Source organism: Rhamphochromis sp. 'chilingali' (genome assembly GCF_963969265.1).
Source record: "Rhamphochromis sp. 'chilingali' genome assembly, chromosome: 9".
NCBI lineage: Eukaryota > Metazoa > Chordata > Actinopteri > Cichliformes > Cichlidae > Rhamphochromis > Rhamphochromis sp. 'chilingali'.
The window spans coordinates 9,676,813-9,703,807 of record NC_137936.1 but is presented as its reverse complement, the minus strand read 5'-3'; the positions used below and the strand labels follow the sequence as shown (position 1 = coordinate 9,703,807).

The 26,995-nt window shown below is 42.5% G+C and overlaps 3 protein-coding genes across 9 annotated transcripts in view; all 3 read left to right on the top strand.

Annotated features, from left to right (window-relative positions):
* arhgap46a (Rho GTPase activating protein 46a) overlaps positions 1-9,139 on the top strand; it is a 30,315-nt gene extending 21,176 nt beyond the window's left edge. For 3 of the 4 annotated variants that reach the window (XM_080890549.1, XM_080890551.1, XM_080890552.1), the window contains 7 exons: positions 2,021-2,687; positions 2,923-3,015; positions 5,032-5,105; positions 5,377-5,576; positions 6,228-6,319; positions 6,413-6,582; positions 7,476-9,139. In XM_080890549.1, the coding sequence (XP_080746675.1) occupies positions 2,021-2,687; positions 2,923-3,015; positions 5,032-5,105; positions 5,377-5,576; positions 6,228-6,319; positions 6,413-6,582; positions 7,476-7,670 (1,491 nt within the window). In that variant the 3' untranslated portion in view covers positions 7,671-9,139. The remainder of the gene's footprint in view (positions 1-2,020; positions 2,688-2,922; positions 3,016-5,031; positions 5,106-5,376; positions 5,577-6,227; positions 6,320-6,412; positions 6,583-7,475) is intronic. The other variant, XM_080890550.1, reaches the window with a different exon arrangement.
* A 2,012-nt stretch (positions 9,140-11,151) lies between these two features.
* phf20a (PHD finger protein 20, a) lies at positions 11,152-22,334 on the top strand. Of its 3 annotated transcripts, none has more exons than XM_080892260.1 (17): positions 11,152-11,310; positions 13,345-13,451; positions 14,047-14,212; positions 14,488-14,572; positions 14,875-14,951; positions 15,059-15,647; positions 15,762-15,812; positions 15,920-16,189; positions 16,433-16,627; positions 16,735-16,830; positions 17,467-17,622; positions 17,974-18,155; positions 18,261-18,360; positions 19,685-19,880; positions 19,985-20,426; positions 20,712-20,892; positions 21,018-22,334. In XM_080892260.1, exons 2-17 carry the CDS (start codon positions 13,369-13,371, stop codon positions 21,158-21,160), a joined length of 3,012 nt encoding a protein of 1,003 aa, XP_080748386.1. In that variant the 5' UTR covers positions 11,152-11,310; positions 13,345-13,368; the 3' UTR covers positions 21,161-22,334. The 3 variants fall into 3 exon arrangements, with proteins under 3 accessions (XP_080748386.1, XP_080748388.1, XP_080748387.1); XM_080892261.1 differs by lacking the exon at positions 11,152-11,310 and adding an exon at positions 11,820-12,423; XM_080892262.1 differs by lacking the exon at positions 17,467-17,622.
* A 572-nt stretch (positions 22,335-22,906) lies between these two features.
* The window catches only part of ndrg3a (ndrg family member 3a), a 32,730-nt gene continuing 28,641 nt past the window's right edge, over positions 22,907-26,995 (top strand). For both annotated transcript variants that reach the window (XM_080891015.1, XM_080891014.1), the window contains exon 1: positions 22,907-23,045. The gene's annotated coding sequence lies outside the window, so the exon portion shown is untranslated. The remainder of the gene's footprint in view (positions 23,046-26,995) is intronic.

Genomic DNA, 26,995 nt, shown 5'->3' with positions numbered 1-26,995 from the left:
TGTGGGTGGGTTGGTGAATGAGTGACGCAAACAGCAAAAAGTTTATTTTGTTACAAACAACTACTTACGATTGTAAGATAAGGGCTCTTATCCAGTGTTTTGATACTTTCCTGTTTGATTAAGAGATCAACTGTTTTTGTGTGGTCTGTTTTCCTCAGCAGGTGTGCTTGGATTCAGCTTTGTTCAGTTTGAGCGCTGGTTACTGATATTTGTCGAGAATCAATATCTTAGGAGGAAAAATAAATCAGTTTCACTGTCAAATGAATATTTAGCTGCTGCTTTTATATCATCAAGTTTGTATGTTCTGTGAGAGCTGTGAGTGACAGACAATATTTTGCAGTAATATTCTTCTTTACTATTAGGTCCAGTTATATATTTTTTTTAAACATAATTTGGTATTTTTTTTATTATGAGGTCTTATGGCTTATTAAAAGGTATCCATAAAAAATTGCTGTGAAAATGGAAAAACAAATTTCTGACCTCTATTTGGACTAATGTAAGTAGCATAGCAGCCAGTTCCAAGGTCTGCTTCTTCTAATCAACAGGCACACACCTCATGCATCCGTAAATGTTAAAATCTCTATATAAAGCCGTTTAAGTTCGCCTCTGCAACCCACAGTGATTAATGTTTGATGCAGCGGTTGCGTCTGGGATGAAAACAATAGGCCTAATCCGTTTCTTTGAGAAGAAATTAGAGGATTTTGTGAGTAATGCCTCTTACATTCCAGTCTTGAGTGCCTAAATGTCCCCAGGACATTTGACAGTGAGCAGGCTGAGCACCACTGATAATAATGGCCACAATCCCAGCAATAGCTGTCATCCTCTTACCACCGTCCATCTGCCCTGCCCTGCAGGTACTGTATACTCACATGCCAGCTCTGTGCTTGGGCATCTGGGGCCCATGCCAGGCCAGAAAGATTCAGGACATGGCTTCCCTTGGTCAGGAAGGAGAGCCACTGTGGCCCATATGGCCCATGTTTGGCAAGGAGTTACGAGGCGGACTGGTACCACGGCTTATTGGTACCACTGTAGCTATAGTCTGCTTGACAACAGCCAAGGCCCCCTAAGTCTGTCCTGGAATGTTCTTCAGACCTGCTGTTATGTCACTCATAGATTATAGCTGGTTATGTGTAATTACAAAAACTCTACTCTAGAAAATGTAGTGCTAGAGTTCTTTTCTTTTCAAAGAATGCACTGGAACAATTTTTACAGAAACAATCCTTTTCTGTTCCCACTGTTCCTTGTACTGATCCGTCTGTTAACTAAACAGTTTAATTTACTAAAATGAGTCTTTTACATAGTAAAATGTATTCTCTACTTCATCAAGCATTCAATTTGTTCATTTCATCTAGTACTATTTTAAAGCTGTAGTGGATTCCTTTTAAAGCCAAATCACAGACCTGCTTTATTTGACTGAGAAACAAAAATCTGAAACCCAGCTTGTCTGGCACTCATCACTTCCATAGTACCGCAGGGTCTCGTTAAAGACATGTCAATGCTTTTTAGGTCCCATTAGTAAATCTGAGCTTTGATTTTGGCTCAGGGTTTGTGTTGTTCTTGGCTGTTTGGGGGATATGCGTCGGTTACTGGATTCCTGTATTAAGAGAGCCAAGGTGCTCCTTTCACATTTACATGGCCACGAACTCAACCTCAGGGATCACAGGGAAGTCTTGTGCAGAGCATAGATGTAACTCGGTTAGTGTTAAAAAAAGATTATTTTTTTGTTTGTTTTTTGGTGCCACTACGTGCTCACCTACTGTTCAGGACAGGGTTCATAAGGATTTGTGGAGATTTCTTCCTGTTTCAGTTCTTTGCTGGCATTAGGGAATAAATGTGCCAGTCCTGCAACAGTCCCCCTCGAGTCCCAGCACTGCAGAGCCGAGCATAGTAGGCAGAAAGCAGCCTGCCTCTCAAAGGCTGCAGCTGCATGCACACAGTTTGCATATTTGCTGCACTCTTGCCTCACATCCTCTCTCCTTTACTTCCTCTGTCCCATGTCCACCCCGTGTCCTCCCTGCAGGCCAGCACCCTAGAGCTGCAGGCTCAGTTGGAGAGCAGAAAGAAAGGCATGGTGGATGGACGGACTGCTTCCCTGGGCCCCCACCGCCCCACCAACCACGACAACGCAGAAGGAGGTGATGGTGCGGGTGGAAGAGTAGGAGGGTCTGCCTACCAACTCTCCTACGCCACCCTGCGGCAGCCCCCACCTCCTGACATTGGCATGGAGGACTGGGCCAGCAAGCATCTCAACATGCACACACAGGGACTCTTCCGGCGCCGGGTCTCCATCGCCAACATGCTGTCTTGGAACCGCGGGTCCATCAAAAAGCCCATGCTCATCACCAGCAATCGCGCTGTCAGGAAGGAGGCCTGCGAGATGTTCAAGCTCGTCCAAGCTTACATGGGAGACAGGCCCTCACGTCTCGACCGCCGTCACTGCGCCCTGCTTATCATTACCAAGTGCTGGGACATGCCGGGGCTGCGGGACGAACTGTACGTGCAGTTGGTGAGGCAAACCACAGGCAACTCCAGCCCCAGAAGTTTGGCAGCAGGCTGGGAGCTGATGGCCGTCAGCTTGGCCTTCTTTGCCCCCTCCCCAAAGTTCCGCTGTTACCTGGAAGGCTACATACAGAGACACACGGAGCCAACCAGCGACAAGAAATGTGAGTCTCAGACTGAGCAGCAGGGTGGGTCACCTTTCTTTCTTCTGTACCTCCCTGTGTTGTCTGATTAAAGTAGTTCCTGTTTTTTTTTTTTAATAGTTCTCATGTGTTCCTCCTTGCCCTTCTATTTCCCATTCGGATTATATTTCTGTTTTGTCCAAATGATCAAGTGTAGTATGATGAGGTGTGATCTTACTACTGGCTCTGTTTTTATCTAACTGATATTTATTTGACCTTTGCTATTGTGTGTGTTTCGTAGTGACCCAATTCATACTGGAACAACAGGAACTAAAGCTTAAGAAGAATTCAAAGTCCAGAAAGAAGCGAAAACAGAATTCAGAGGAGGAAGAAGGTACATTTTTTTTTGTTTATGTCCCTTTCAGTCCAACATATTACTTTTTGAAACAGTTTTCCCCACTTGGTCATGGTTATCTCTTGGACAGGGCGGGGGAATAAGTTTAAAGATGTTTTTCTACTCTCTTTAAAACATGTCTGGAGTCCAAGCAGAGCAAGCCATTACAAATCAAATATATCAGTCCCTGCAGAGTGACCACTCTGAGTGGGATGGAAAATGCAGCACTGTGCAGTTTGTCGGTCGAGTACATGCTGATGTACTTGCCGGCACCATGAATGGCTTCTTAGAGAGTTGAGCTGAAAAACAGTAGGATGAGAATTTCATGGGGCCCTGGACACAATTGGCCACACTGTGATTCGTATCAGCGGCCTCTCTCTCTCTCTCCCTGCCACTTGTTTGTCAGACGGCCTTTTAAGTGGATAGCTACTCATCAGCACGTGCCCTCATTAGACCAACCCACACTGCCAGCTCTGGTGATGATGTCACCAGAGAGGAACCCAATCTTTTCAACAACAGCGGCTACACGCTTTGTACTTCACTGACTCAGGGCTTTACGCTGGAAAACCTCAAGCTGACTAATGGGTCAAAGAGAAAGCCCACTGAACCTCGCTGAGTAACTCTAATGGCCAAAAAGAATCCCGATGACCGCCAACAAGCAGAAAAACAGTATGAAGAAAGCTGCTGTTTGTGTGGCGGGTTACAGAGCTGGAACGCACTTTGTGTTTTGACTAGCTCAACAAGCAGCTGTGAGCAGCAGGTGTGGGAGTCCAACATGGGAACTAAAGCTGAGGTCTGGCCTAGTGTGGCCTTGGAAACATCTACACGTTTGGGATCAGAAGTAGGGCTGTTTTCAGCCAGCACTTGGAGGAGCATTTTGCAAATAATGACGAAGACGAGACATAAGCCTTCTCTTTATTTTAATGACTCTGTTTTTGTTGTTGTTAAGTTTCCCTTCAGTCTATGTGTAGACAGGTGTCATGCCGTTCTCAGCCTGGTACGGTACACTCAAGCTCTTAATGAGCTCAAATTTCTCCCGGGCTTTGGTTGCCTGGGTGTTGTGTTTTTCATGCCAGCAAGTCTGATGTAAATATAGACCACCGCTAGTGTTTAAACCCCTTCTTCTCACTGCAGTGCAGGGGCTCTACACTCTTGCTTTTCTTCCTGTAAATGTTGGGAACTGTTTGGGGTGGGGGGAAAGCCAATCTTTGCCAAGATCAAGGGCAAATTATTGGTATGATCTCGCTAATTAGACATAATTATAGTCAGACGTGGGCAGATTAGCAGAAGTTGCAAACTTGCATAGGAGTCACCTGTTTGCTATAAATCTGTAGACTCTTGGGATTTTTGGGAATGCACTGGAAAGTGTTACTTTTTAAATTATTGTCAGTAAATTTGTCCAGTCTGGGCCTGATTAAGGTTCTTGATAGAGCGAAGTGTGAATACAGCACTAGAGCTTCAGAGTTTAAGTATTTATCACACTACACAAATATGTAGATATTTTTTTTTTTTATAAGCTGAAAAAATGACTGAACAATCAGCGCTCTATTCTTTCGTGAACTCTAGGTGTAGAAAATTTCTAGGAAGATCAGGTGCTTTTTGAATCAGCTTTTTCTTTTAGGCATTTCTCATCCAGAATAGATCTGGACCCTGCTTTAAGGCAGGTAGCATACGGGAAGCCTCTGTGCTTCTTATTCACTCCAGAGGCTTTTATGTCTTGTGTGTGCTGATGAATCACCTGAACATTGGATGTGTGGGCTGGATCTTGACTCTGAGCTTTTGTTCAGCAGCAGTAAATCTTCCCTCAGCCTGACAGTTTAGCCGGGCCTGCTTTAATCCCCATATGCCAGAATCACACTGTCAACAAGTCTCTCCAATTACCAGTGCCTGCTTTGATACTCTATGTGACATCAGTGGGGAAAAACAGCTTGGGAAAGAATTTCAATCATTTATTATTTTGTGTGTTCAGTAATGCCTGACGCTTAAGGGGTTTACATATTGTTCCTTCTCCCACAGGCCTCCCCATCAGCACCTATGCCAAGTTCTGCCACCGGAAGCTGCAGAAGGTTGCAATCACCGGTGGCAAAAAGGTACGCTAGAAGAATAAAAAGAGCTATCAAGGTGTTTCAGTTCCACATGATAAAAGTTCAGGCATATCAGTTTTAAAGGTCTGATGTGAATCATCTTAGATAGCGTCACAGAGAGAAACATAATTACAGGTATGCCTACAGTCACAGGTATAGACATAAACACAGACCCAGTCATTGTAGCACAGCTGCAGACACAACCATCATTAGTATCACGGCCCCTGATATACCCAGGTTGTAAATCCTCCCCCTGTGCTTCCTTCTCACCCTCCAGGGTCTACGTAAGCCCACTTTGGAGGAGATCGACCACAGCAGACGGGCTATTGTCACTCCCTCCCTTTTCGGCAGTTCTCTGGAGGAGGTGATGGAGCGGCAGAGTGAACTCTTCCCAGACAGGAAACTGCCCTGGGTGCAGGTTCAGCTTTCCCAGTACGTTCTCGCTCTGGGCGGAGCTCAGACAGAGGGCATCTTCAGGTAAGACAGACCCAACTCAGTCAATGACATGCCTCAACTCGAGCAGCAACTGTGCAGTGTTGAAAATTAGAAGGGGATCTTATGTACCAATGTGCACACTGTGTTGTATGTATAGTGCATCTAAACGTATGTGTGTGGTCTCCTTTAGCCACGTATTTCTCAGCGCTCTCTCCTTGAGCACAGTACACAGAACAGACAGCAGAAAAAACACTCCCAGGACAAGCACTGTTTTGATTTGATACTTCATGATATGTGTTTACATTACAGCTTAAGCCTACAAGCACGTGGGAGCTTCACAGCCGAGTGTTTGTGTAGGGTTTTCACCAGCAAAATGCAATCCTGTAGCATCTTGACTTGTTTAGAAAACGTTTGCTTTTCACTAAACATACTTTACGCAGATCTCTCTCTGTGAAACATCTACATAGGGAAATTCCTGAGGAGGGTGTTGTTTGGTTATATTGCTTATTCTGTTTTTGTGTTGTTTCATGCAACTACAGCAAACAAAGCAAGAGTCACCAGGCCACATTTGAGGCCAACTGGGTGTGCGTGAGGAATGGGTTTTGCCACCAGGCATGAAGAATGTGCAGAGTAGAAGTAGAGGTCCCTCTTGTGGCTGCTGGTTGTAACTGTAGGGTTGCTTTTTATCCACAGGGTTCCTGGAGATATTGATGAAGTAAATGCACTGAAGCTCCAAGTAGACCAGTGGAGGATTCCAGAGAACCTCTCTGACCCCAATGTTCCTGGTGAGCGCTGATTTTTAAATTTGAAGTATTTGATTGTTTTCTTCTTGAAGTTTTTCTTTATTAAAATAAAATCTCTTGTCATGTCTCGTTCAGCCTCTCTGATGAAGCTATGGTATCGGGAGCTGGAAGAACCCCTCATCCCCATGAACTTCTACAAGCAGTGCGTCACTAACTGCGATGACCCAGTGGCGGCCATTGCCGTGGTGCAATCTCTGCCTGAGCTCAACCGGCTCGTTCTCTGCTACTTCATCCACTTCCTGCAGGTAACCAATAAGCTGACAGATTCATAATCTTGTCATGCAGGGTCCTTAGTCATGGTGTAGTAAGTCAACACCATTGTGATTATATATACACATGTTTTGTTCAAAACAAAAGATCAGTTAAAACTGAACTTTACACTAATAACAAAACTCGGGGGGGGGGGGGGGGGGGGGGGAGAACGTCACATAAACATTTAAGAGTGGTTACAGTTGTCTGTAAGTGAAAGCACCACTCATTCAAAAAGAGCTGCAATGCAGAAGTAAAAGGAACAAAACAAAAACAATGATGAATCAAAAACTAGAATGAACACAAAGTATTGACTTAAAAGGTGTAGGATGACTTAATTGAGCCGTCTTACAGAGCACTTTGTCATGAGCAGACCTTTTTAATGTAGTCCACCAGATTAAAAAACAAGACAAAAGAATAAATTCTTGAACAGTGTTAATCATACCTAGTGTTTGTTTACCGTCCTAATAGTAAACATTTTTATTATTTACAGTGAATTACACATTCTTAATCAAGTTTGCTTGTCCTTGATCATACATTTAAAAACAAATATTCCTCTTAGTTCAATGCTACACATTTACAAGTTGCTGAATCCTATCTCAGCTGTAGGGCGAGAGGCAGGGTACACCCTGAACAGGTCACCAGTCTATCACAGGGCTAATAGAAAAAGACCCACTTTGGAATAACCAGTTAGCAAAACAGAGTGTTGGTAAACTCTTAAAAATCTCATTGATTGATTTATAAAGTAATTATATAATAAAACTATTGAGCATTTGACCTTTTTAAATAATTGAATATGACTCATGCATAAGTGACTGTAGGTTTAAGTTCAGACAGTTCACACACCTCCTGATTGCTTTTCCTCTCCTTCCTTCACTTTTATCTCCAGGTATTCGCTCAGCCATCCAATGTCGCAATTACCAAGATGGATGTGAACAACCTGGCCATGGTGATGGCTCCCAACTGCCTCCGATGCCAGTCCGACGACCCACGGATCATCTTCGAGAACACCCGCAAGGAGATGTCCTTCCTGAGAATGCTCATCGTTCACCTGGACACCAGTTTCATTGAAGGGGTGGTGTAGAGGTTGCAAAGCACAGAGAGTGCACCTCAGGGGCTGATCAGCCCTCAAACTTGTCCAGTTATACATTAGAAGCATGCAAAAATACTGTCTCTCTGTTCAGACCACACTGGAAACTGTTGAGGTGAGATATTAAACTTCTTACAACACAAGGAGTGCGAAAACCGCTTTAGCTGGGACTTTGAGCCCTTGTGCTCTCCTGCTTTCTTACTGAAAGACGAACACACCACCTTAGGATTCACTGATTTTGATACTAAAATCCACAGTGACTGCTTACAAGTGGTTCACTTTAATGACTGTATTTTCTAACCGCTGCATGTGAAGGGGTTTACCTTTATTTCTTATCTAATTGGTAGAACTATAGTTACATGGGACAACTGGGCTGTGCAAAGTACAAACTTAGTTTCAGAAATTCCTTACTTGCACAAAAAAAACATAAGGCAGCAGTGTTAACGCTCTGCCTTTTTTTCTCCTCTCCCCACCCCTCTGGTTGATTTTATTCAAGCGTGTGTGCGTGTGTGATTGTCAGCGTGTGAACAAAAGGCACAGCCTTCTATTATGTACAGAAAATTGAACATATGAAATGTAAAAGAGATCTTGTAATGGTGTCTTGTTAATAAGCTTGCCTGTGCTGTTTTGAGTAGTCGTACTGATAGCCGGTCTCCTCGTATTTAATTTTACGAGGCATATAAAGCCACTCCACCGCAATTATTCTGATAGACTACAGAGGCTTCATTTCAAAGCACAAACTAGAGGGATGTGCAGAAAGCTCTTGATAATGGATGGTGGCAATTTTCTAAGCAAATAAACATGGAACTACTTTGATTTTTCCAAATTCAAACGATTGCCTAAGCCAGGCGGGAGTGTTAATTCTAATTACAGCTCACGCTGTAACAACGTGGGAGGCTGGTTATTCAACTGATAATACACTCTCTATTATCTGTAAGATAAATTTCAATTGGAATCAAGTTCTCTTGTGTTTGTGGTCCCTATGTTATGCTTTTTTTTTTTTGGCTCAGGTCTTACTATAAAACGGGTGTTCGATGTGAGAACTGTACATGGCCTCTCTCTTTCTCTCTCTCACAGACTGAAAATTTGATTAACCTTAACACAAGCCTCTTTCGCTGAATATTGATTTAACTGTCAAGTGCTATGAGAATGTAAACTGAGCTTTTTTGTGCCCCTCTTTAAGGCTTTGTCGATGTAAATATTTTACATGTAAAATAGTAGTAACTTCCTGTAAGTGTATTCTAATGGTCTGGGTTATGGTTGAGCTTAACTGTTGCTGTAAAAGAGCAATAAAAAAACTTTTGTGTTGTAATTAACTGATCATTTTTCTGCTGTAACCGCTCATCTTACGAACATAGGAATGATTCAAACCACTTTCCTTGTACATGCGTGTATGTGTGTTGGCATACTTTCTCATCGTAATAAGGAATGATTGTCCATGAATAAAGATTTGTTCAAAATTACTGTTGGATTCCCTAGTGTGTGCAATTTATTTGTATTTTGATTTTTTTTGGTTTGGGGCAGTTTGCCTTTATTCTGGTAATAATAGTTTGTAAAAAAGCGTGGAAGAACACCAAGTAACAAAGTCCTCTGATACCTCTGTGCAGTGGCTTAAAACTGTACAGTTCAGCCTGTATTAAAGGGTTTCTTGAGAGGTTATGATAAATCACTAATTTTCAATCCAATCCTTTACCTGACCATTTTCAAAGGAATGTTTTTGTTGTTTGTTAACAATGTCCCATGAATCATTCACAGGGGTCACAACTCTGTGATAGGCCCCAAGCCAGATATTTTCTTGGGCCGTTATCACCATGTGGGTGGCTGTGGCTCAGGAGGTAGAGCAGGTCATCTGCTAATCAGGAAGTTGTTGGTTTGATCACTAGGTGCTCCAGTCTGAGTGCCCAAGTGTCCTTGGGCAAAATACAAAAGCAGAGTGCTTTCATTGGAGTGTGAAAGTTGCACAGAAAGCACTTAAATGTTAAGTGAGTCCTCAAGCACAGTAATTCAAGAATGGACTAAGCTTTTCAACTAGGCTACCACAAGCTAAAAACAGTAACACAAAAACAGCTGTAACGCTCACAAGAATGGAACAAATGAACCACAGGTCCTCAGACTGCATGGACGGGTCACCAAACCTTCACACTTATTTATAGAATTCTTCATTCAACAATTTGCAATAGACCAACTTCTGCATATCACACACACACAAGAGTGTGAGTGGATGTTTTCATGTAAGTGGAAACAAATATATCAGTCCTGTTAATCTTTTTATTCTAAACATAATTTTAATACATAGATACTTTTTAGGACCTTGGCTAAAAGAGTTCAGTCTGTGCTGAAGAATCATGGTGATCATACCAAATATTGACTCTCAAGCCCATTAGACTTTTACATACTCAGTTTTTGCCTTATATACAGATTTTCTGTTTATGTTTCTTCATTTCAATAAATTACTGCACCTATTTTTATTTTCTAATTGTTTTTTCTTTTGTATAGACTAACATTTTATAATAAAATATTTTCTAATATTAAAATGTTGAGCGTTTTTTTATTTGATTTAAGGGATTAAACAATGTTTAACTACTAAAGTATACATTGATACATCAGTTCAATGTAATTATATCATTGCAGTTTAAAATGTTCATGGATCTAACTCTCAAAAGCAGAAGTAATACGCCTTGACGTTTCGCAATCAGCCAGTCTGTCTTGCAGTGTGTTACACAATCACACCCAGAGAATGAGAATCCATTTTTCCTGTTTGTCCTTAGACTCACAAGGGAAAGAGTTAACAATCAGATATACCGGATTCCCCCTCCCCCCCCCCCGACACACACACATACAAACACACACTTCTCCACAATTGTCATTGCCTTCACTGTACATGTTCAAATATTTGTCATTTTTATGTTCATCACTACACAAACTTCACTCTGCTTCATCGGTCATTCTGGTGCAAAGCTGCCAGAGCAGCATAAACATTAAAGCCAGATAATAGGAGCTCTGGGCTTTGCCTTTGGGACTTGAACAAGTAAAAGAAAAGAGATCCAGACGAACATACACCGGGGAGACACTCGTGTCCCCTGGGCATAGTCAGGGACTGAAAGCATCACTATTCTAAGATCAAACCAACAACTTATTTAGGAAACATTAAATACAATTTAACATTATACAAGGAACAGCTGTACTAAAAAGCCATTGAAATTCTGATTTTTTGTGCTTGTATTTATGCCTGTGCCTGTATTTAGACTTTATTACGGATTTATACCGCATGTGACTTACATTTCTGATTTCATTTACTGCTTTTACATTTTTGTACATATTCATAATTATTACAGTTTATAATAGATAAAGTTTGGCAAATTGCAGGTTATTAAATATTTAATATTTATCTATACATACGCAATGAAACAGACTGTATTAGATGAGACGTCCTATTGATATTCACAAGGGCTTTGGTCCGTTTAATGCGCATGCGCATCGCAGAAGCACACTGCCCGCGCCGGTGGTGAATGCAACGGGGAGAAATTTAACTGCGTGGTCTTGAGCTGACAGGCGGAGCCGGCGGTTCCTGTGCTTTTAAGCAGTTACACAGCAGATTATACATCGAACCGGACAAATAGAGACTGGTAAACAGGTAAGAAGCTTGAATATCCTCACTTTGCATTCGACAGATTTAAATTCCCAGTAATATCGTGACCGAGGCCCGGTTGGTGGGTGCATCAACAGCGGTATGGTGCCGCATGTCGGCTTTTTGAGTTCAAAACAAACGTGACGAAGTAGGTAATAAAATGTTATACGAGTACATATCGGTTTTGTATTTGTTATATAGCAGGTGTGCTTTCAGGTCCTACGGTCTTTGTTACTCTGTGCTTTGAAATGTCTGTGGCTGTTTAGTTGGAGAAGTTTATACTCGGCATTTCCACGCCGCGCGCACACACAGCCAGAAAAGTATGAAAAAGTAGGCCTTCTGCGAGGCCGCGAACGGCTCTGTGAACGACAGCTGCTCGCCCAATCAAATGTAAGCGTCCCGCCTCCACAGTGCTTGTTCGACGAGTGTTATTTGTCAAAGGGTCTGACGTAGGTGTCAGTTACTTTCGCGCTCCGCCCTCCGGTTATAAAACACTGGACAATAACGCGTCTATAGTGGTAGAAGTGGTCAACAAAAGGAAATCTGGGAAATGTCGAGTCCTGTTAGTGTTTTTTCTCTTCAGCTTTCCCCCCTTTTATTAAATTAGATAGAAAATAGCGGTTGAACGCTGTTAAATGTATTGGGTGGGCCGGTGGTAAAATACTATATGGGGTTCCGTTTTCCTCCGCATATTACAATGCGAAATGTGCTACTCCACACATAGTCTTAGCGGATAATTTTGAGATTAAAGTAATTTTTATCACCTGTTTCATGTGCCCTGATTGTGGCATCTTACGTCTCTTGTGCGTCTTCTGTGTCCGTGTCGCTGCCGTCTGTGTAGCTCTCTGCACGCCAATAAACACCCGATTTGATCTTAAATCCAGTATTTTTGCCGAGCAGACTATTGCTCGCCTCTTAATGTAGCGGGAATACCCTACGTGCAACCATAATGGTCTTTACCATTGTCTCCCATTGTGTCTATACGTGAAATCGACTGACCAAAAAAACACGTGGGCAGGGTAGTGTGAAGATATCCGGTTTGTAGGTTGCGCTGAAATCCGGAGTTACTCCCGACAGTCTCCGCTATGGTGAACCGATTAGGCTCCGTCGTGGACAAAAGTAAGATGCTGTGGTGCATGGTGTGAATTTTTAGTTGTTTAAATAAAAGGCACCGGCATGTCAGTCTGTCCTGTGTACGTACGCATGACAAAAGAAGCGATGTTATCGGGAGGATTTCGGTCTATTCCTCTGCTCGACTCCAACGACCCTCATTATTTTTTATTTGTATTTTTGTTATAGCTGAAATAGCGATCATCGGTGTTATTCTTTATCTGACAACGGCAGTTTAAGCAGAATGTGCTGTTAAATCAATCCCGTGTTAGCTCGGTGCAGAAATGTCTTCCTGCTGTAGTGGTGAATGCCTACAGTGAGCACATTATCTTTGTCATTCTTAAACCGTCTTTCGATGTGGTTGATAAGGATACACTGAAATCGCACTGTGATCAATTTGATTAAAACCGCTTAGGAGCCTGTGTGAGGACATTTGATTATTTTTTAATTTTTTAAAGACTCCTATTCTTTGAGGTAGTGTTTGCTGAACATCTGGTACTGGCTACATATTCACCACCATTTGAGGGGCATGGCTCACCTTACTATACCAGTATTTAATCTCTGCACACTGTGCCACACCATGTAACAACATTTGTAATCTGTAGCTTGTATAAGCCTACAGTGGTAGTATTTTTCCCTTGCTGGACAGGGTTATTGTTCTTCTGGCACAAAGGGGGTGTCTTAGATTGGTATTCAGATTTAAAGAGTGATTTATTTTTCCAGTCACTTGGTGAAATATTTAGGAAAGACCACAGGCACACACAGAGTTGACTGCATTATTATCTGTAAAGACCTTGACGGTCGTGTGTGTGTGCACATGTGTATTGTGTCCCTTGTTCGGCACAATTTATGTCTCTTAGTTGCAAAACAGAGGTCATATGAGTGCAGATTCTTTTAATGGTTAATGTGTGTGTGTGTGTGCGCATACAGGAAGGGTGCCTTGATGTGGGCAGTATGAGTAAGACGCCCCCTAACAGAAGAGGGATAACATTTGAGGTGGGAGCTCAGCTTGAGGCTAGAGACAGCCTCAAAAACTGGTGAGTCATGGCCTCACTCATTCCTCTCTCATCCATTTTACTGTTCACTTCCCCCTCACACCTAAGTTTCCATTCCTTGTTTATTTTCGGGCCTGTATTACAGTAACCGTAATGTTTGATGAGTGTCCTCAAGGTGTCCCTTAAGCTGTGAAAATCATGTAAAAACATGTTAAATTCTATTTAAAGGAATTATCCTTGTAAATGTGTGATAAGACTACATCATTAGAATACTGCCATTGCAAAACTAAGTGGGAGGAGCCTTTTAAAATATGAATGTCTTTTATAATAGACCTGCACTCCTTCTGACACAGTTATGTATAAATGCAGTTGATATTGTATACAACAGTTTAGTGCTAAAGGTATCATTTAAAAATGAAAACTAACTCCACTATAGTAAGGTGTAAATGCCCAGCACACCATCCACTAAGTACAGCTGTGCCATGGTTCATTGTATTTTATGTGTTTACATTTTTAAGCTTGATTTCATTTCTAAAGCCACCCTCATATGTTTGAGATAAATGATAAGTGCTTAAATCACTAGACTTGTCATTCATTCAGCCTTTCTATAAACTAGCCATTGAACTTCTTCCTGTAGGTATGCTGCCAACATTGAGAAGATTGACTATGATGATGAAAAAGTGTTGATCCATTACCGGCAGTGGAGCCACCGTTACGACGAATGGTTTGACTGGACAAGTCCCTACCTGAGACCTGTAGAGAGAATTCAGCTGAGGCGGCAGGGCCTGAATGATGATGTACCTGTAAGCTAACAGTCATGCTTGCTTTGAAGTGTGTAGCGTAGAGACATTCTGCCTTGTCTTCTTTACCCTTTGTTGCACAGTGCATTACTGCATTGAACTGGTCTTAGCGAAATGCGATTCTTGGGTTTTTGTATTTGCATAAGTTCAATGGTACTGCTGCTTTTACTTACAAGTAAAAGTGTCATTTTTAATAAAACTATAGGAAGCCTTTAACACCTCCACCTCCAATGCAATCTTTGAAATGGTGCCAACAGTGTCACATCTTTTCCCTCCAGGCCTTTAATGTGAATGACAAAGTGTTGGCCAGCTGGTCTGACTGCCGTTTCTATCCTGCTAAGGTCATTTCGGTTAATAAAGATGGTGAGTATCGCATTAAGTTAATGGGCTTAAATGAGTTTCAGTCATGGATTTGTTACTAGTTTTTAAAGTTTTGCATTTTCATTGCAAAGTAGTGTTATATGGAGTATAGTCTGAGATCTTGTACGTTTGTTTTTGGTTTCAATATGAAATCTGTGATGTCGTCTAAGTACTTTCTCTTTTGTTGGGAATGCAAAAAAAAATCTAAAATGCTAGATTTATCTGATTTCTGCATAGAGCGATTGCCTCACACACATCACATTTAAAATGATCAAATAGTTGTATGTTTTCTTCATTCTTTTCAGCATCCTACACTGTGAGGTTTTATGATGGTGTCATCCAGACAGTGAAAGGAATACATGTGAAGCCTTTTACCAGAGAGGTACCAACATGTTTTTTTTTTCTTACAAATGATACGATATACTGTCGTGGATTCGACTACGGTTTTTAGATCTTTGTTTCTAAGCTATTTCTTTGCCCTGCTCACAGAGAGGTGGAGGGAAGTCTCGGTCTTCTGAAAGGAACATGGTTAGGAGGGCCCCAAACCGCAGAGACAGAAGGTCTCAGGAGAACGGGGGACCCAAGAACAAGCGAGCCAGACGCAGCACTTCAGACCAGGAGGAAGACAGCAACACTGAGGATGAGGAGCATGAACAGGGAATGGTAAATGATAAAAACAAGAAAACAAATGGTGAGCTAGAGGCTGTGCCCACTGTCAAAAAAGAAGAGGAAATCCCTGAGAAAGCAGACCAAATCAAGCCCAGGGATGTCGAAAAAGGGACAGGATTCAGTAATGGCGTGAAAGTCGAGGAAGACGAGAAGGAAGGTGGCGAAACGTGTCGCATCAATGGAGATGTGAAAAAGGAAGAGGTGGAAATGGAACAGACTGGAGCAAAGCCATATACAGAGTCACTCAAGCCATACACAGAGTTGCCCACTCAGATGTCATTGCAAACAGAGCAGGTGTCTGTCACTATGACAACCACAGAATCCAGTGGCGATGTGGAGCAGAAACCAAATGTCCAATCAGAAAGTGTTCAGGCCGCAGTGGATGTGCCGCCTCCTCAGCCTGTGAAACGTAAGTGTTAACGCACTAAATGAAGTCATTTAGCAGAAATGCCATTGGCTCTCTAGTGTTTTGGAAAGCATGTGAGCGCACTTTGAAGAGTTCCTTTCATTTATCTTTTAACAGCGGTAAGGAAGCAGGGTTTCCACAACCCCAACAGATTTAGCAGAGAACCATGTGAGTACATTTTAACATTTTTGAGTCAAGCACTGCAATTTCTCACACTCTTTAAAAAAACAAGAAGAGCTTTATTTACACCTTGCACTTCTTTTGTTCTGTTTCAGTGTATCGAGTTATCAAAAACCAACCTCCTCCTGTCCTGTCCATCAATCTTGATCACAACCCGTTCAAGTGCAGCGCTCCTGGCTGCACAAAATCATTCCGTAAAGCCAAGCTGCTGCATTACCACATGAAATATTACCATGGCGAGGAACAGCCCCCAGAGGCAGACCGCAGCCCCCCAAGGAGCGTCCAGACTAGGGCCTCTGAGAAACAGTCTAGTGCCACTGGTTTGGATGGCACAAAGAGAAGGCGCACCATTTCTGCATCCATGCGTAAGTTATTCTTCAGTTTGTTATTTGTTCCAGATAAAGTGACAGAGGAAGAGTTTTTAATAAATAAACTGGGTCACTGCGTCGCTTTTTCAATAGTAGAATCTGAAATGCTGAGTCACGGCTTGCTGTTATTTTAAATCACATACTTCAGAATTGAGGCCAAGTGATAAATATATGCACGTCCAGCATTGCTTTGAGATCAGGCACCTTGGCTCATAAATTCCTTGTGATTTTTTTCCTCAGAGTCTGTTGGAGTTGCCACGGCTCCGCGTGGAGAGCTGAAGGCTGCTGGCAGACGCACGTCAGCACCGCCTGCAGTCAACACTCAAGGCCATCAGCAGAGGGCACTGCTGAGGGAGAAAAGCAAAGAGAACCAGCTGGACAGGAATGGCTGTCAGCTGCAGGACAAAGACTCAGACAGGAGTTGCTTCGATATTGGTCAGTATGATGCAATGAAAATATGCTCAGAACAATTCAGCTTGTATGAGTACCAACCTGTTAGCAGTGTTTGCTGTACTCTCATGCAGCTGAACTCTTGCCCCTAGGTTCAGTAAAAGATAAACTGAAAGAAAAGCCTAAACAGAAGGACTTCCTCCGCATTAAACTCAAGAAAAAGAAGAAGAAAAAGAAGGCCAAGTCTGGTAAGAAGCAGGTGCTTGGCATATGGCTGCATCACATATCTGCTGCTCTGCATGCGCACTCACTGTGACATTGTGGGAATGGCTAGCCTGCAAAGCATCGTGCTCCATTCAGTCCTCTTGGTGTGGTGGTTGAGTCTGTGTGTGTGGGAGAAGCGTGATATTTGTCGTCTGCCTCTGTCCCTCCATAATGTCAGTCAAAAAACTCCAACATCTTGTCTCTTAAATCTATTGGTCAGCTTGATTTATTTTATTTTTTTAGATTGTTTTTAAAGTTCTTTTAGCTGGCAATACAGATGGAAAAAGCCAGATTTCATTGTGGCACTGATAATGACTGATCCGACATACAAGTCCCGCACTAGTGTTAATTCTGGGTAGCATTCACAGTGGTGTGTTTGGCATGCACACGAATGTATAGGCGGCGTTCCACTGACTAGTTATTTGACATTGTTCAGTCCTGAAATACGGGCTGCATGTTTGCCCCCCGATTGTTCTTGAGTAATGTCATTTGTCCATAATGTATGTTTGTGCCACATTTTCTCACTTCCTGATGGGCACTTGTTTTTAGCATTATTAAAGCTGACATTTTTGTTCAACATGTGCTTCCCCCCCCCCCCCCCCCCTTCCCTGTATTAACAGACTGCACAGGTAGTGAGGAGAATATTGGCATCTCAGTATTGGGTCTTCAGTCCAAATTGAATTTGCCACTCAAAACTCCCCCCTCACACAATCACAAGCCCGAGGCCTACCCCAGCAGGCCTGGATACAGCTACTCAGAGCAGATACATGTGGATGGTGGGTATTTCTGATAGTGTGCGTGTATTGAATATGTGTGGATGTAGATGGGTTCCTCTCCCTACATTCTTCTGTTCCTTTCGGATTTAATCCATCATGCTGCAGATTTTTGTTTAGCTTGACTCATCTTTGTACATTTGATACTCATGCATGCAACAAGTCAATATAGTTGCCACATTTTAAACCTATGGTTGATTGAATCCTTTGCTGGTGTTCGCTGCCACTGCTTGCTTCATCATTTAAGCGGAAGTTTTATTTCGACTTAACAGGATCACCCACAAACAAATTAAATCTTAAGGTTGTGTCGTTCACTTGAAAACCCAACCGTTCGTTTTGTCCCTGTTACTGTAGACGAGGATAGTATCAGTGACTGGTCCACTGATAGCTGTGGGTGGAGTGAAGATGACTTTGATGTGGATTTGGACGTCACTACACCACCTCTGAGTGTGGACTCTGGTGCCTTAGACACCAGTGACCAAGAGATAGTGAGATGCATCTGTGAGGTGGAAGAAGAGAATGACTTCATGATTCAGGTGAGCTTGTTGTTGTTTTGTTTTTATTTTAAATCAGGCTTTATTATTTATTGCTTTTGAATCTAAGACTTTCACAATTGTTAAATACGTTTGTCTTGTTGTTAGTGTGAAGATTGTTTGTGCTGGCAGCATGGCACCTGTATGGGATTGTTGGAAGAAAATGTTCCAGACCGTTACACTTGCTACATCTGCCGAGACCCACCAGGTAAGGGGGAAAAAATTTATTTGTTTATTTTTTTTAAAAGCAGACCTAGAATTATACTTTCCAGTGAGCACGAGGGACTGTGCAGATGTTCGCGCACAATTGTCAGCACAGAATTTACATTAGTTTAACAACTGTGCATGTGCCCCGTGTGACAGACCTCAAAGAAATATAATAAGAATCACATTGGATCTCCAGCTGCACAATAGAGTATGGTCAAAGCCTAAGACTGCATCATTTCCATCATAAAGCTTGCTCTGCTAATCTGTTAGAAATAACCATTTGCTTCTGCTGTAGTTTTTACTTCTCTCTCTCTCTATTTTGCACAGTTGAGGAGCGTATCAGGTCATTTCACTGCGTGTTATACTTGTATAACTATGTACGTGACAAATAAAAGGATCTTGAATCTTGAAAAAGTGTAACCGGCCATCTAGTGGACAATAAGAAAATGACAATGTCCAAGGAACATTGGACAATACGAAAAATTATATTTTTAAAGTTGTTCCAAGTTCTAAGATTGTGTCCCTGTGGCTCTTGTTGGATGCTAAATTGTTTAGCCAATAATCAGTAATCATTTTTATGTCATATGACTCATTTTTGTTACCCTAATTCTCATCCTCTTCCTCCTCCTTCTCCTGGTTTGAAGATGCTATCATTTCACTGTGATTCTAAATGCTTACTGGACTGTACATGATATCATTGTGTAACTTTAAATTGAGATTAGAATGTTTAGTCCTAATAACCATAGTCATGACTTTTGACATACAATATTAGCATTTTAAAAGGAATTCTGCTTCATATTATTACCTTGTTTTTTTTTAAGACAGAAGTTTTACACTTAGGTGTGTCGCTGTATGGCACAGTACACTTTGCTTATATAGAGTCATAAGTTCCTGGTCTTCAAAACACAGCTAAATTACAGAAACTATGAACATTGCTGGCTATTGTTTTTAGTTGGTTATTAGTGGGAACTAAACAATGTAGTCTTCTGGGGTGTTTGACTGTGTCCACGGTACAGAGCTGCATGACTGTACAGTCCTGACTTTAGCTAAAAAGAAAATGTGTGAAGAGTGTGTTAATATTGCCAAGGTGGAGGAGTAAATGATGGAAGCTGATAAAATGCTGCTAAGCTAAGACTTTAGCACACATCTGTTTAGTTGACTTGGTTTGCTTACGTTTGTGTGTTCTGTTCTTCAATCTGCCATTTATTCCCAACCAACTAGAAAAGGAGTCAGACACAGTTTGGCTTGTACAGAGAATATTGGTGGCCTAACAGTCAAAGCATATTTTTGCCGTTACAGTTAATATTTAATTGTCTCAATTTCAGGTCAGAGGCAGAGTCTACGTTACTGGTATGATCGAGAGTGGTTGACCAATGGTCACATGTATGGACTCTCGTTCCTGGAAGAAAACTACTCTCACCAAAATGCCAAGAAGATCACCACCACCCACCAGCTGCTGGGAGATGTGCACCATGTAGTGGAGATCCTCAATGGTCTTCAGCTTAAGATGAGCGTCTTACAGTGAGTACAATTATTCCCAAGACAGGATATTTCTGACCAATGCACTTCAGCTGTTATTAATGATTAATCAGTCACACATTGGATTTTTTTCCCTGTACTTTCAGGAACAACTCTCACCCTCACCTGCAGCTATGGCGACAGCCCTGGAAGCATTTGGAGAGGTCAAGGATTGGTTCAGATTCGTGCCGGAGCAGCAATGCAATTCCATCTCCTGTGACTCCTGATGAGGACATGAACCGAGGAGAGATCTTAATGTCCAACGCTCTGGAGAAGCTTAGCCGGGCTGCTACAGCTGCCACCGCCTCTTCGTCCTGCTCCTCTTCCCCCTTTCCTTCCTTCCAAGACTCTTACATTACCAGTGAACACTGCTACCAGAAACCACGAGCATATTATCCAGCAGTGGAGCAGCGGCTGGTGGTGGAGACCCGACAGGGCTCTGAGCTGGAGGGCAGCATGAGGAGCACAGAGGAGCTGCTGGAAAGGGAGCAACGCTACGGAAGCCTGCTTGAGACAGACAAGCCCAAATCAACAGGCATCAGCAACAAGGTGGGCATTTGTTATGTAATTAAACTAATTAAACTGAGAAAAGCTGCTCTTCTGAGGGGGATATATAAAAATATACTTTTGTCAGCATTTCTCAGAATAACTCACCTCATGTGAGCATTAGATCTTAACTGCACAGGTCCCTTTTGGTTTATTATATAATTTAAAATGACTCCATCATAAACTTTGTTTTTCCTCAAAGTGAATACATTTACAAGTAAGTCCTTGTACAACTCTCATGTGGATTGTAGGTAAATCCTCCCATTTTTTTCCCTTAAAACTGTTCAGGCTTCATTGGGTGGCTCATGGTCACAGACTGAGAACAGGGACGAGGGTGTCAAGGACTCCGGAGAAGCTTCAGATAACAGCAGGCAGCATCAGCAGTGGCGGATCAACCTGCTGGATCACATAGATGCCGTCCAGGACGAGGTCTCTCACAGGATGGACTTCATTGAGAGGGAGCTAGATGGTAAGCCCTTTGACTTTAATAGCTTCTGTCCAACTAGGTCATTTAACTCACCAAACTGATTTAGAAATATGACTGATAAAATTTCACAAAGGTTCTCTGAAACAAACTCTACTTCTTGTCATCAGTGCTGGAGAGCTGGCTGGACTACACCGGGGAACTGGAGCCTCCTGAACCTCTGGCTCGTCTGCCTCAGCTCAAACACCGCATGAAACGGTTGCTGACACAGCTAAGCAAGGTGCAGCAGATCGCCCTGTACAGCTCCACATGAGGGCGTCAGAGAAGAGCAGCAGGTTCAGACGCCACACAGCCTGCAGAAGAGATGCAGTGGCTGAAGCTCACTGGTCACAGGCTGCAAAGATGACAGTATTCATGCAGGTCCAAGACTTTGTTGGTTCAGCACATTTGCTCTGATCTGACCTCTGCTGCTGTTTCTCCTTTTTTAAAAGGGTCCGTGTGGTGGAATCCAATGCCGTGCTCAGCTTGTGTCATATATGAATATTTATATGAACATTTATATGAACGTGTATGAAAAGTGAGCATCTTAAATCAGGATAAAACACAAGAAGTAACCTCGTAAATGCAGGAGAAAATCCTTTAGGACCAGACTACACTTCTGTGGTTTCCATGCAACTCTAAACCTTATGAATGCCTTTTGTCTGAGCTACTGCTTGAGGTTGTCCCGTCTCTCCCAGTACGCAGTGCTTTACATGCAGAAGAAGCTTTATAAGCAAATTGCAGTTCCTGAACCTACACTCTTTGCAGCAGATTTCTGAACACATTTTCACTTTTTTTTTTTTTTTTTTTTTTTTTAAATGGTTTTGTTTTGCATAACCTTGTCTCCCAGAGTTCAGTTGTGGTCATCTATCATGCCGTAATTTGTCAAATTCTTTTGGTAAATGTGGACAGATAGAAACTTGAAGACATCTAGTATGTAATGATGCTGTATAAGCGGTCCCTACAAAAAAATCTATTTTTTTTGACCTCCTCTAGGGTTTGTTTTCCACTACACTGTGAAGTTATTTTTGTTGGGTATCAAAGGCATCTTATTTTAGCTTTACTGGCAAAAGGAAAAGTTTTGTCTAAAAGCTGTCTGCTTGTCCGTTCACCCATTTTATCAGTTTGCGTTCCTACTTTAAATTACTCCTTGGATTGTCGTTGCTATAGCACTTGACCTATGATTCACTGAAAATTGTAATGTGGACTTGTCTCTTCTTAACCTATCATCTTGTGTCAGTGACATATTACTCAGAAAACCTGTAAATGTGTTCTTTTTCCTGTATTCTGTTTATTTACAGTAAATCGTTTGTTTGTAAATATGTCATTCTTCTTTAATGAGCATATTGTATGCTACTGTACTGTGTGTCTGGTTTAGAAGCAGGGGAAATGTCCAGAACAATGCAAACAGATTTCCTGGTACATAAATAAAATATCCTTGATATTAATCGCGATGAACATGTTCTGTATGTTTTCTCATAAAAACAGAGTAGTCCTCTTCTGTCTGTGTTGACTACCAGTGAAGTCGATGGTTGGATCATTCATATTTTGATGTTGATGTTTGATGTGACGGTTTTTGGCTTTTTATGGCATAGCCGATTTGAGCGGTTATATAATCGGCTTGAAAATAGAAACTGGATGGGGATTGTAATCGTGTAATCTCTCAAAATGTCAGCCGCTATCGTGAATGAAGGAATGAGAAGGAAAATGATATATTAAGCCTCAATGCTCATCTGTTGATCAGAGACTTATAAACAGCGGTCGTTTAAAAATTAATCGTCGATAAATTCAGCAGCCCAGCGAATCTAATGAAGTTGGGAACTGAAGTCATCACAAACACTGGCTTTGATCGTCTCTGTACATTTTGTTTCTCCCTTGGGAGCAGAGTGTCGTCTCCGTGATTTCGGAGCGGAGTGAGACCTCCCGTTCTCACCCCCCACTTTGTGGGCGGTACCGCCTCTTTCCCATTGGCTCCTCCGCCGTGTCTCCGCCGCAGCGTGTAGTTCCGCCCAGAATTACTAGTTGAGGCAGAGGAAACGCTGGGCAGCCACGAGCGTTGTTCGCTGTGTACTTAGAAATACAATTCACCGACGGTATTCAACAGCACTCCCAGCGAAGAATTGACAGTAAACCACCGGATACTTATTTCAACCGTCGAGGTGAGTTTTCATAACCGTTTACCACTTACAGATGTGCCCGATGCCACAGCAGATTACCTCAGCTCGCTGGATTTCTCAACCTGTTCGTGCTGCTGTCTGTACTGTCCAGGCGTTTGTTACATCGATGATGGCAGCAGTTAGAGGATCGTTAGAGGACTAGTTAAAACCACATGTTAAACACCAGTGGCTCACAGGGAGCGAGCGGTCCAGTCATGAAAAAACCCCAAAAACCAACAAATAAATAAATAAACTGCAGCTGAATTGAATTGAGTTCGTAGCCGCTTCTCTCAACTGTGATGCGACATAACGCCTGTGTTAACGGCTTAGCTTGTTTCCCTTCATTTGTCAGTGCAGTTGTTGTTGCCATTGATCTGGGATTTTTTTTCACTGTTAACATTTGTGCTTGCTAAGTGTTAACCCGTGTTTTAGCTAGTTAGAATACAACTAGGCCTGTCACGACGCCTCATAACGGACTGTGACAACTAAAGAAATGTTAGCCGAATAGCTTTGAGCTAAATAGATGGAGTGCACAGAACCTGTTAGTACTTATTACCTGTTAATAAAAAGAAAACAAAAACAAGAACTTTTATTATAAACACGCCAAAAATACAAGTTGTGCCTTTTATTTAACTCCCCCCTATCCAATTACTGGAATAGTAATATGATTTCTATCTGCATGGATTTAATTTTAGTTTGAATTATAACAGGAAACATTTGTCTCCAAAGATCCGAAGCCGGGTGTTGAATGTCCGGCCTCCCACCTCTCGCAGTGTGAGGGGACTTGTTGCCCTCAGCTTTGCACGCTCCTCCACAAATTGTCCCAGTCTATCCTCGACAGACCCATCATTACCATGCAGATCAGTCGCAATGAGATAGAAGGCCCCCCCCCCCCCAAAGAAAAATAATTAGACATAACGTGACTGATGACATTGTCACTGGTACGCAGGCGAAGGTCACACAGGTGAGAAGTGTAAGGGAGTGGGCATCAGGTGTTTCTCATTACTAAGAATATCAGAGCCTGTATTTAAATACCACCACATATCCCACTCTTTCAGAGTAAATCTGCCATTAGGTTATTGAAACCGTTTCATTTATGGGAGATTTAAACACTACAGAAAAGGACAAGAAGGTCACTGTGACCTTTGTGTTCCTTCCTGTGTGCTAAATGTGTAAGAAAGCCTGTGTAGCATATGTAAGTGTTAAAATGTAAAGTTTGATGGCGTTAAATTCACAAATTTTATCTCCCACAGTGCCCCGAACAGTGCCACATGGTCAGAACAGGCTGAACAGAGCTTACGCAACTACCAGGATTTTGTTGTCAGTTGCTATATAGTTGCAGAAGACTGTTGACTGCGATTGGGAAAGCTTGTATATATAATAACAGAGCAGATGGCAGGTAGGGTGGGGTGGGGTGTTTCGCCTTATTGTTTGAAGCTCTAAGCTCGTGGTTGATTATTACACCGAATCACCTTGTGCTTAACTTATGGGAGGGTCAAAAGTTGTTTATTAATGCACGCGTTGTCCTTCACATCTTGGAATCTGTAGGACAACGTGTTCATCAGGTCTTTCTAGGCTGTAATCCTTAGAGCCCTCGCTGAAATGTTGAATAATTTATAAGCGGTTTATGTGGTTTATCGCAAGAGTTTTGCCATATCTTTTTTTAATAGGTGGCGTGATTCATCTCCCACGCGCGCTCGGAAATTAAAACAAACTCACTGGAGTGAATGCAAAGGCGGCAAAATGAAACAGTTGCGGGCTTCACATGGCATTAACGCTTGTAAGTGAATGCTGAAAAATAATTTCCGTTTGTTAGTGTCAAGAGGTGAAACTTTTACGGTGCCTTTCAGCTTGGATTACACTTTCCACTTGATGTATTACAAGGATTACAGAGTACATGAAAAGTGAGAAAATGCTGCTGTTGTGCAGAAGAGGATTTCTTGCAGCATTGGCAGGGATGAATGTCAGGAAATAACACTGGCTGCTCAGATGGAGACAGTAATTAAGCCACTGTGCTGACAGTCAGTCTTGTCTAGTATTCGCTTTTCACCTTTGGATTCCCGGCCCCGCAGGGCCAAACATAACCTGTGCCAGGCACAGACGTTTACCGTGACTTCTTCTTATAATGGAAAATGCCTAAAACCTTTGTTGACAATACATCCTCATCCTGTTCTGCTATTTCTCCTTAGTCAGTTGGCAGTAAAAACATACAGCCAGCACATTATTATAGTGTTTTTGTTGTTTTTTTAAAATCCCCAGCAAGGCGAGCAATGTAAACATTATCCCGTGTGTCTTTTTCTCAGTCCGGCTCTGTCCTCTGCGCTGCTGCTGTGTTTTCGTAACAGCATCTGTAATTGAAGCTGTACAAAGCCTGGAGAAAACAGATGATGGATGTAAGCCTCTGCTCCGGGTTCATCTCTTAAATTTCCATCTCATCCCAGTCTACCGCTGAGTCCCTGCTCGGTTTGTTTTTATTGCATGGATATAACGGAGGATAAGTTTCCTTATGACGAGCTACGAAAGGCAAAACATCCAAGGCCGTTTGCGAGCTGACTTTCTTCGTGTGAGGCAATCGCGCTGTCTTCTACATAGTTTTCTCAAGACTTTCTTATCTGCTGGATCCCATCCCTGCTAGAAGGAGGGCTCCATCTCCATTTTCCTTATCAACATCGGCGGCCAAATCAGCAGGTGGGAGTGAGGCGAGGAGAAGCACAGGTGGTAAGCTTGTTGATCCAAAGAGTTGGATGCAAGCCAGGTTTGACCTCTGGACTGTCCCCGTCTCTCTGCTTTTCATTTAGGATCACATATTGAGCACATCTGCACAGATGCCATCACGTTAACCCTCAGTTTTCTCTGTTCCTCTCGTTTGTCTGAAGGTGGTTGTTGGATTTCTGCGGAAAAGAAGCTGTATTCACTAATCCAGATTGGGGGAGATATTCCAAATCCCTGTTTGTCATAGATCCATATAAGCTGGCACACATCACACAGCAGGCTCTCCGAACTTAAAAGTGTTAATAGCAGCACGCAGCTTTTAGTTACAGTCCCTCACAATAGGCTGTGAGCCGTATGAGCGGTTACATCCTCCGTTTGCTTTATGGTCACAGGGACACCCAAGACACTTAGATGCTTTAATGTGACGAAGCATATGGGAGATGCAGCGCCCTGGTAGTTTCAGGACCCCCTCGATCCATGTTTCTGCTGGAAGCTGATAAATTCTCTCACAGATGAGACGCAGCGAGCACTGATCTAAAAACTTAGGGATCATACTTTGAGAGGTTTGGACCCTTTAGACTCGGTGAGAGTTGTTTGTTTCACGTTTGCACGTGTACATGTATTGTTGTTTTTACATATTAGGAAGAGATGAATAGTCGACATCTTTTTATCACTCGTCTGATGTTTTCTCGCTGGACTTAAAGTCAACGTGCTGGAGTCGTAGAGTCAAAGCCAGCTGTTGAAGAATTCCTCATTGGTTGTTGTGATAAGAAGAATATGAGTTTATGGAAATGATGGTGAAAAAGGTCGCTCGATTTCAGCAGTGCCACCAGCTGAGCTGGATCTGGGGGGGGGCGTACCTCCCCCTCCTGTGGTTGCCAAGGACACCGCCAGCCTCCACAGCGAACATTCGCCAAGGGAAGGCGCCAGAGGAGCCACCTCTGTGTTTCTCTGGGAAATTGAATTGTCAGCAATCAGTCATTGTGACAGCCAAGCTGACCACACAGATAACTCTATTAGCAGAGGCTGTGTTCCTGTGAGGCAACAGGCCTCTTAGCACTGATTCATACACTGAAACATACTGAGACTTGTCCTCATTCAAAGCTTGCTGTGTTTTCACAGGCAGAGGTCTTCACTGTCTCTGGATACAAGGGCTCTCATGTCTCTGTGCTCTGTTAATGTTTTATGGAAACAGTATCTTGTGTTTCCCTCCCCTCGTTTGTTGAAGTGACGCTGATGTG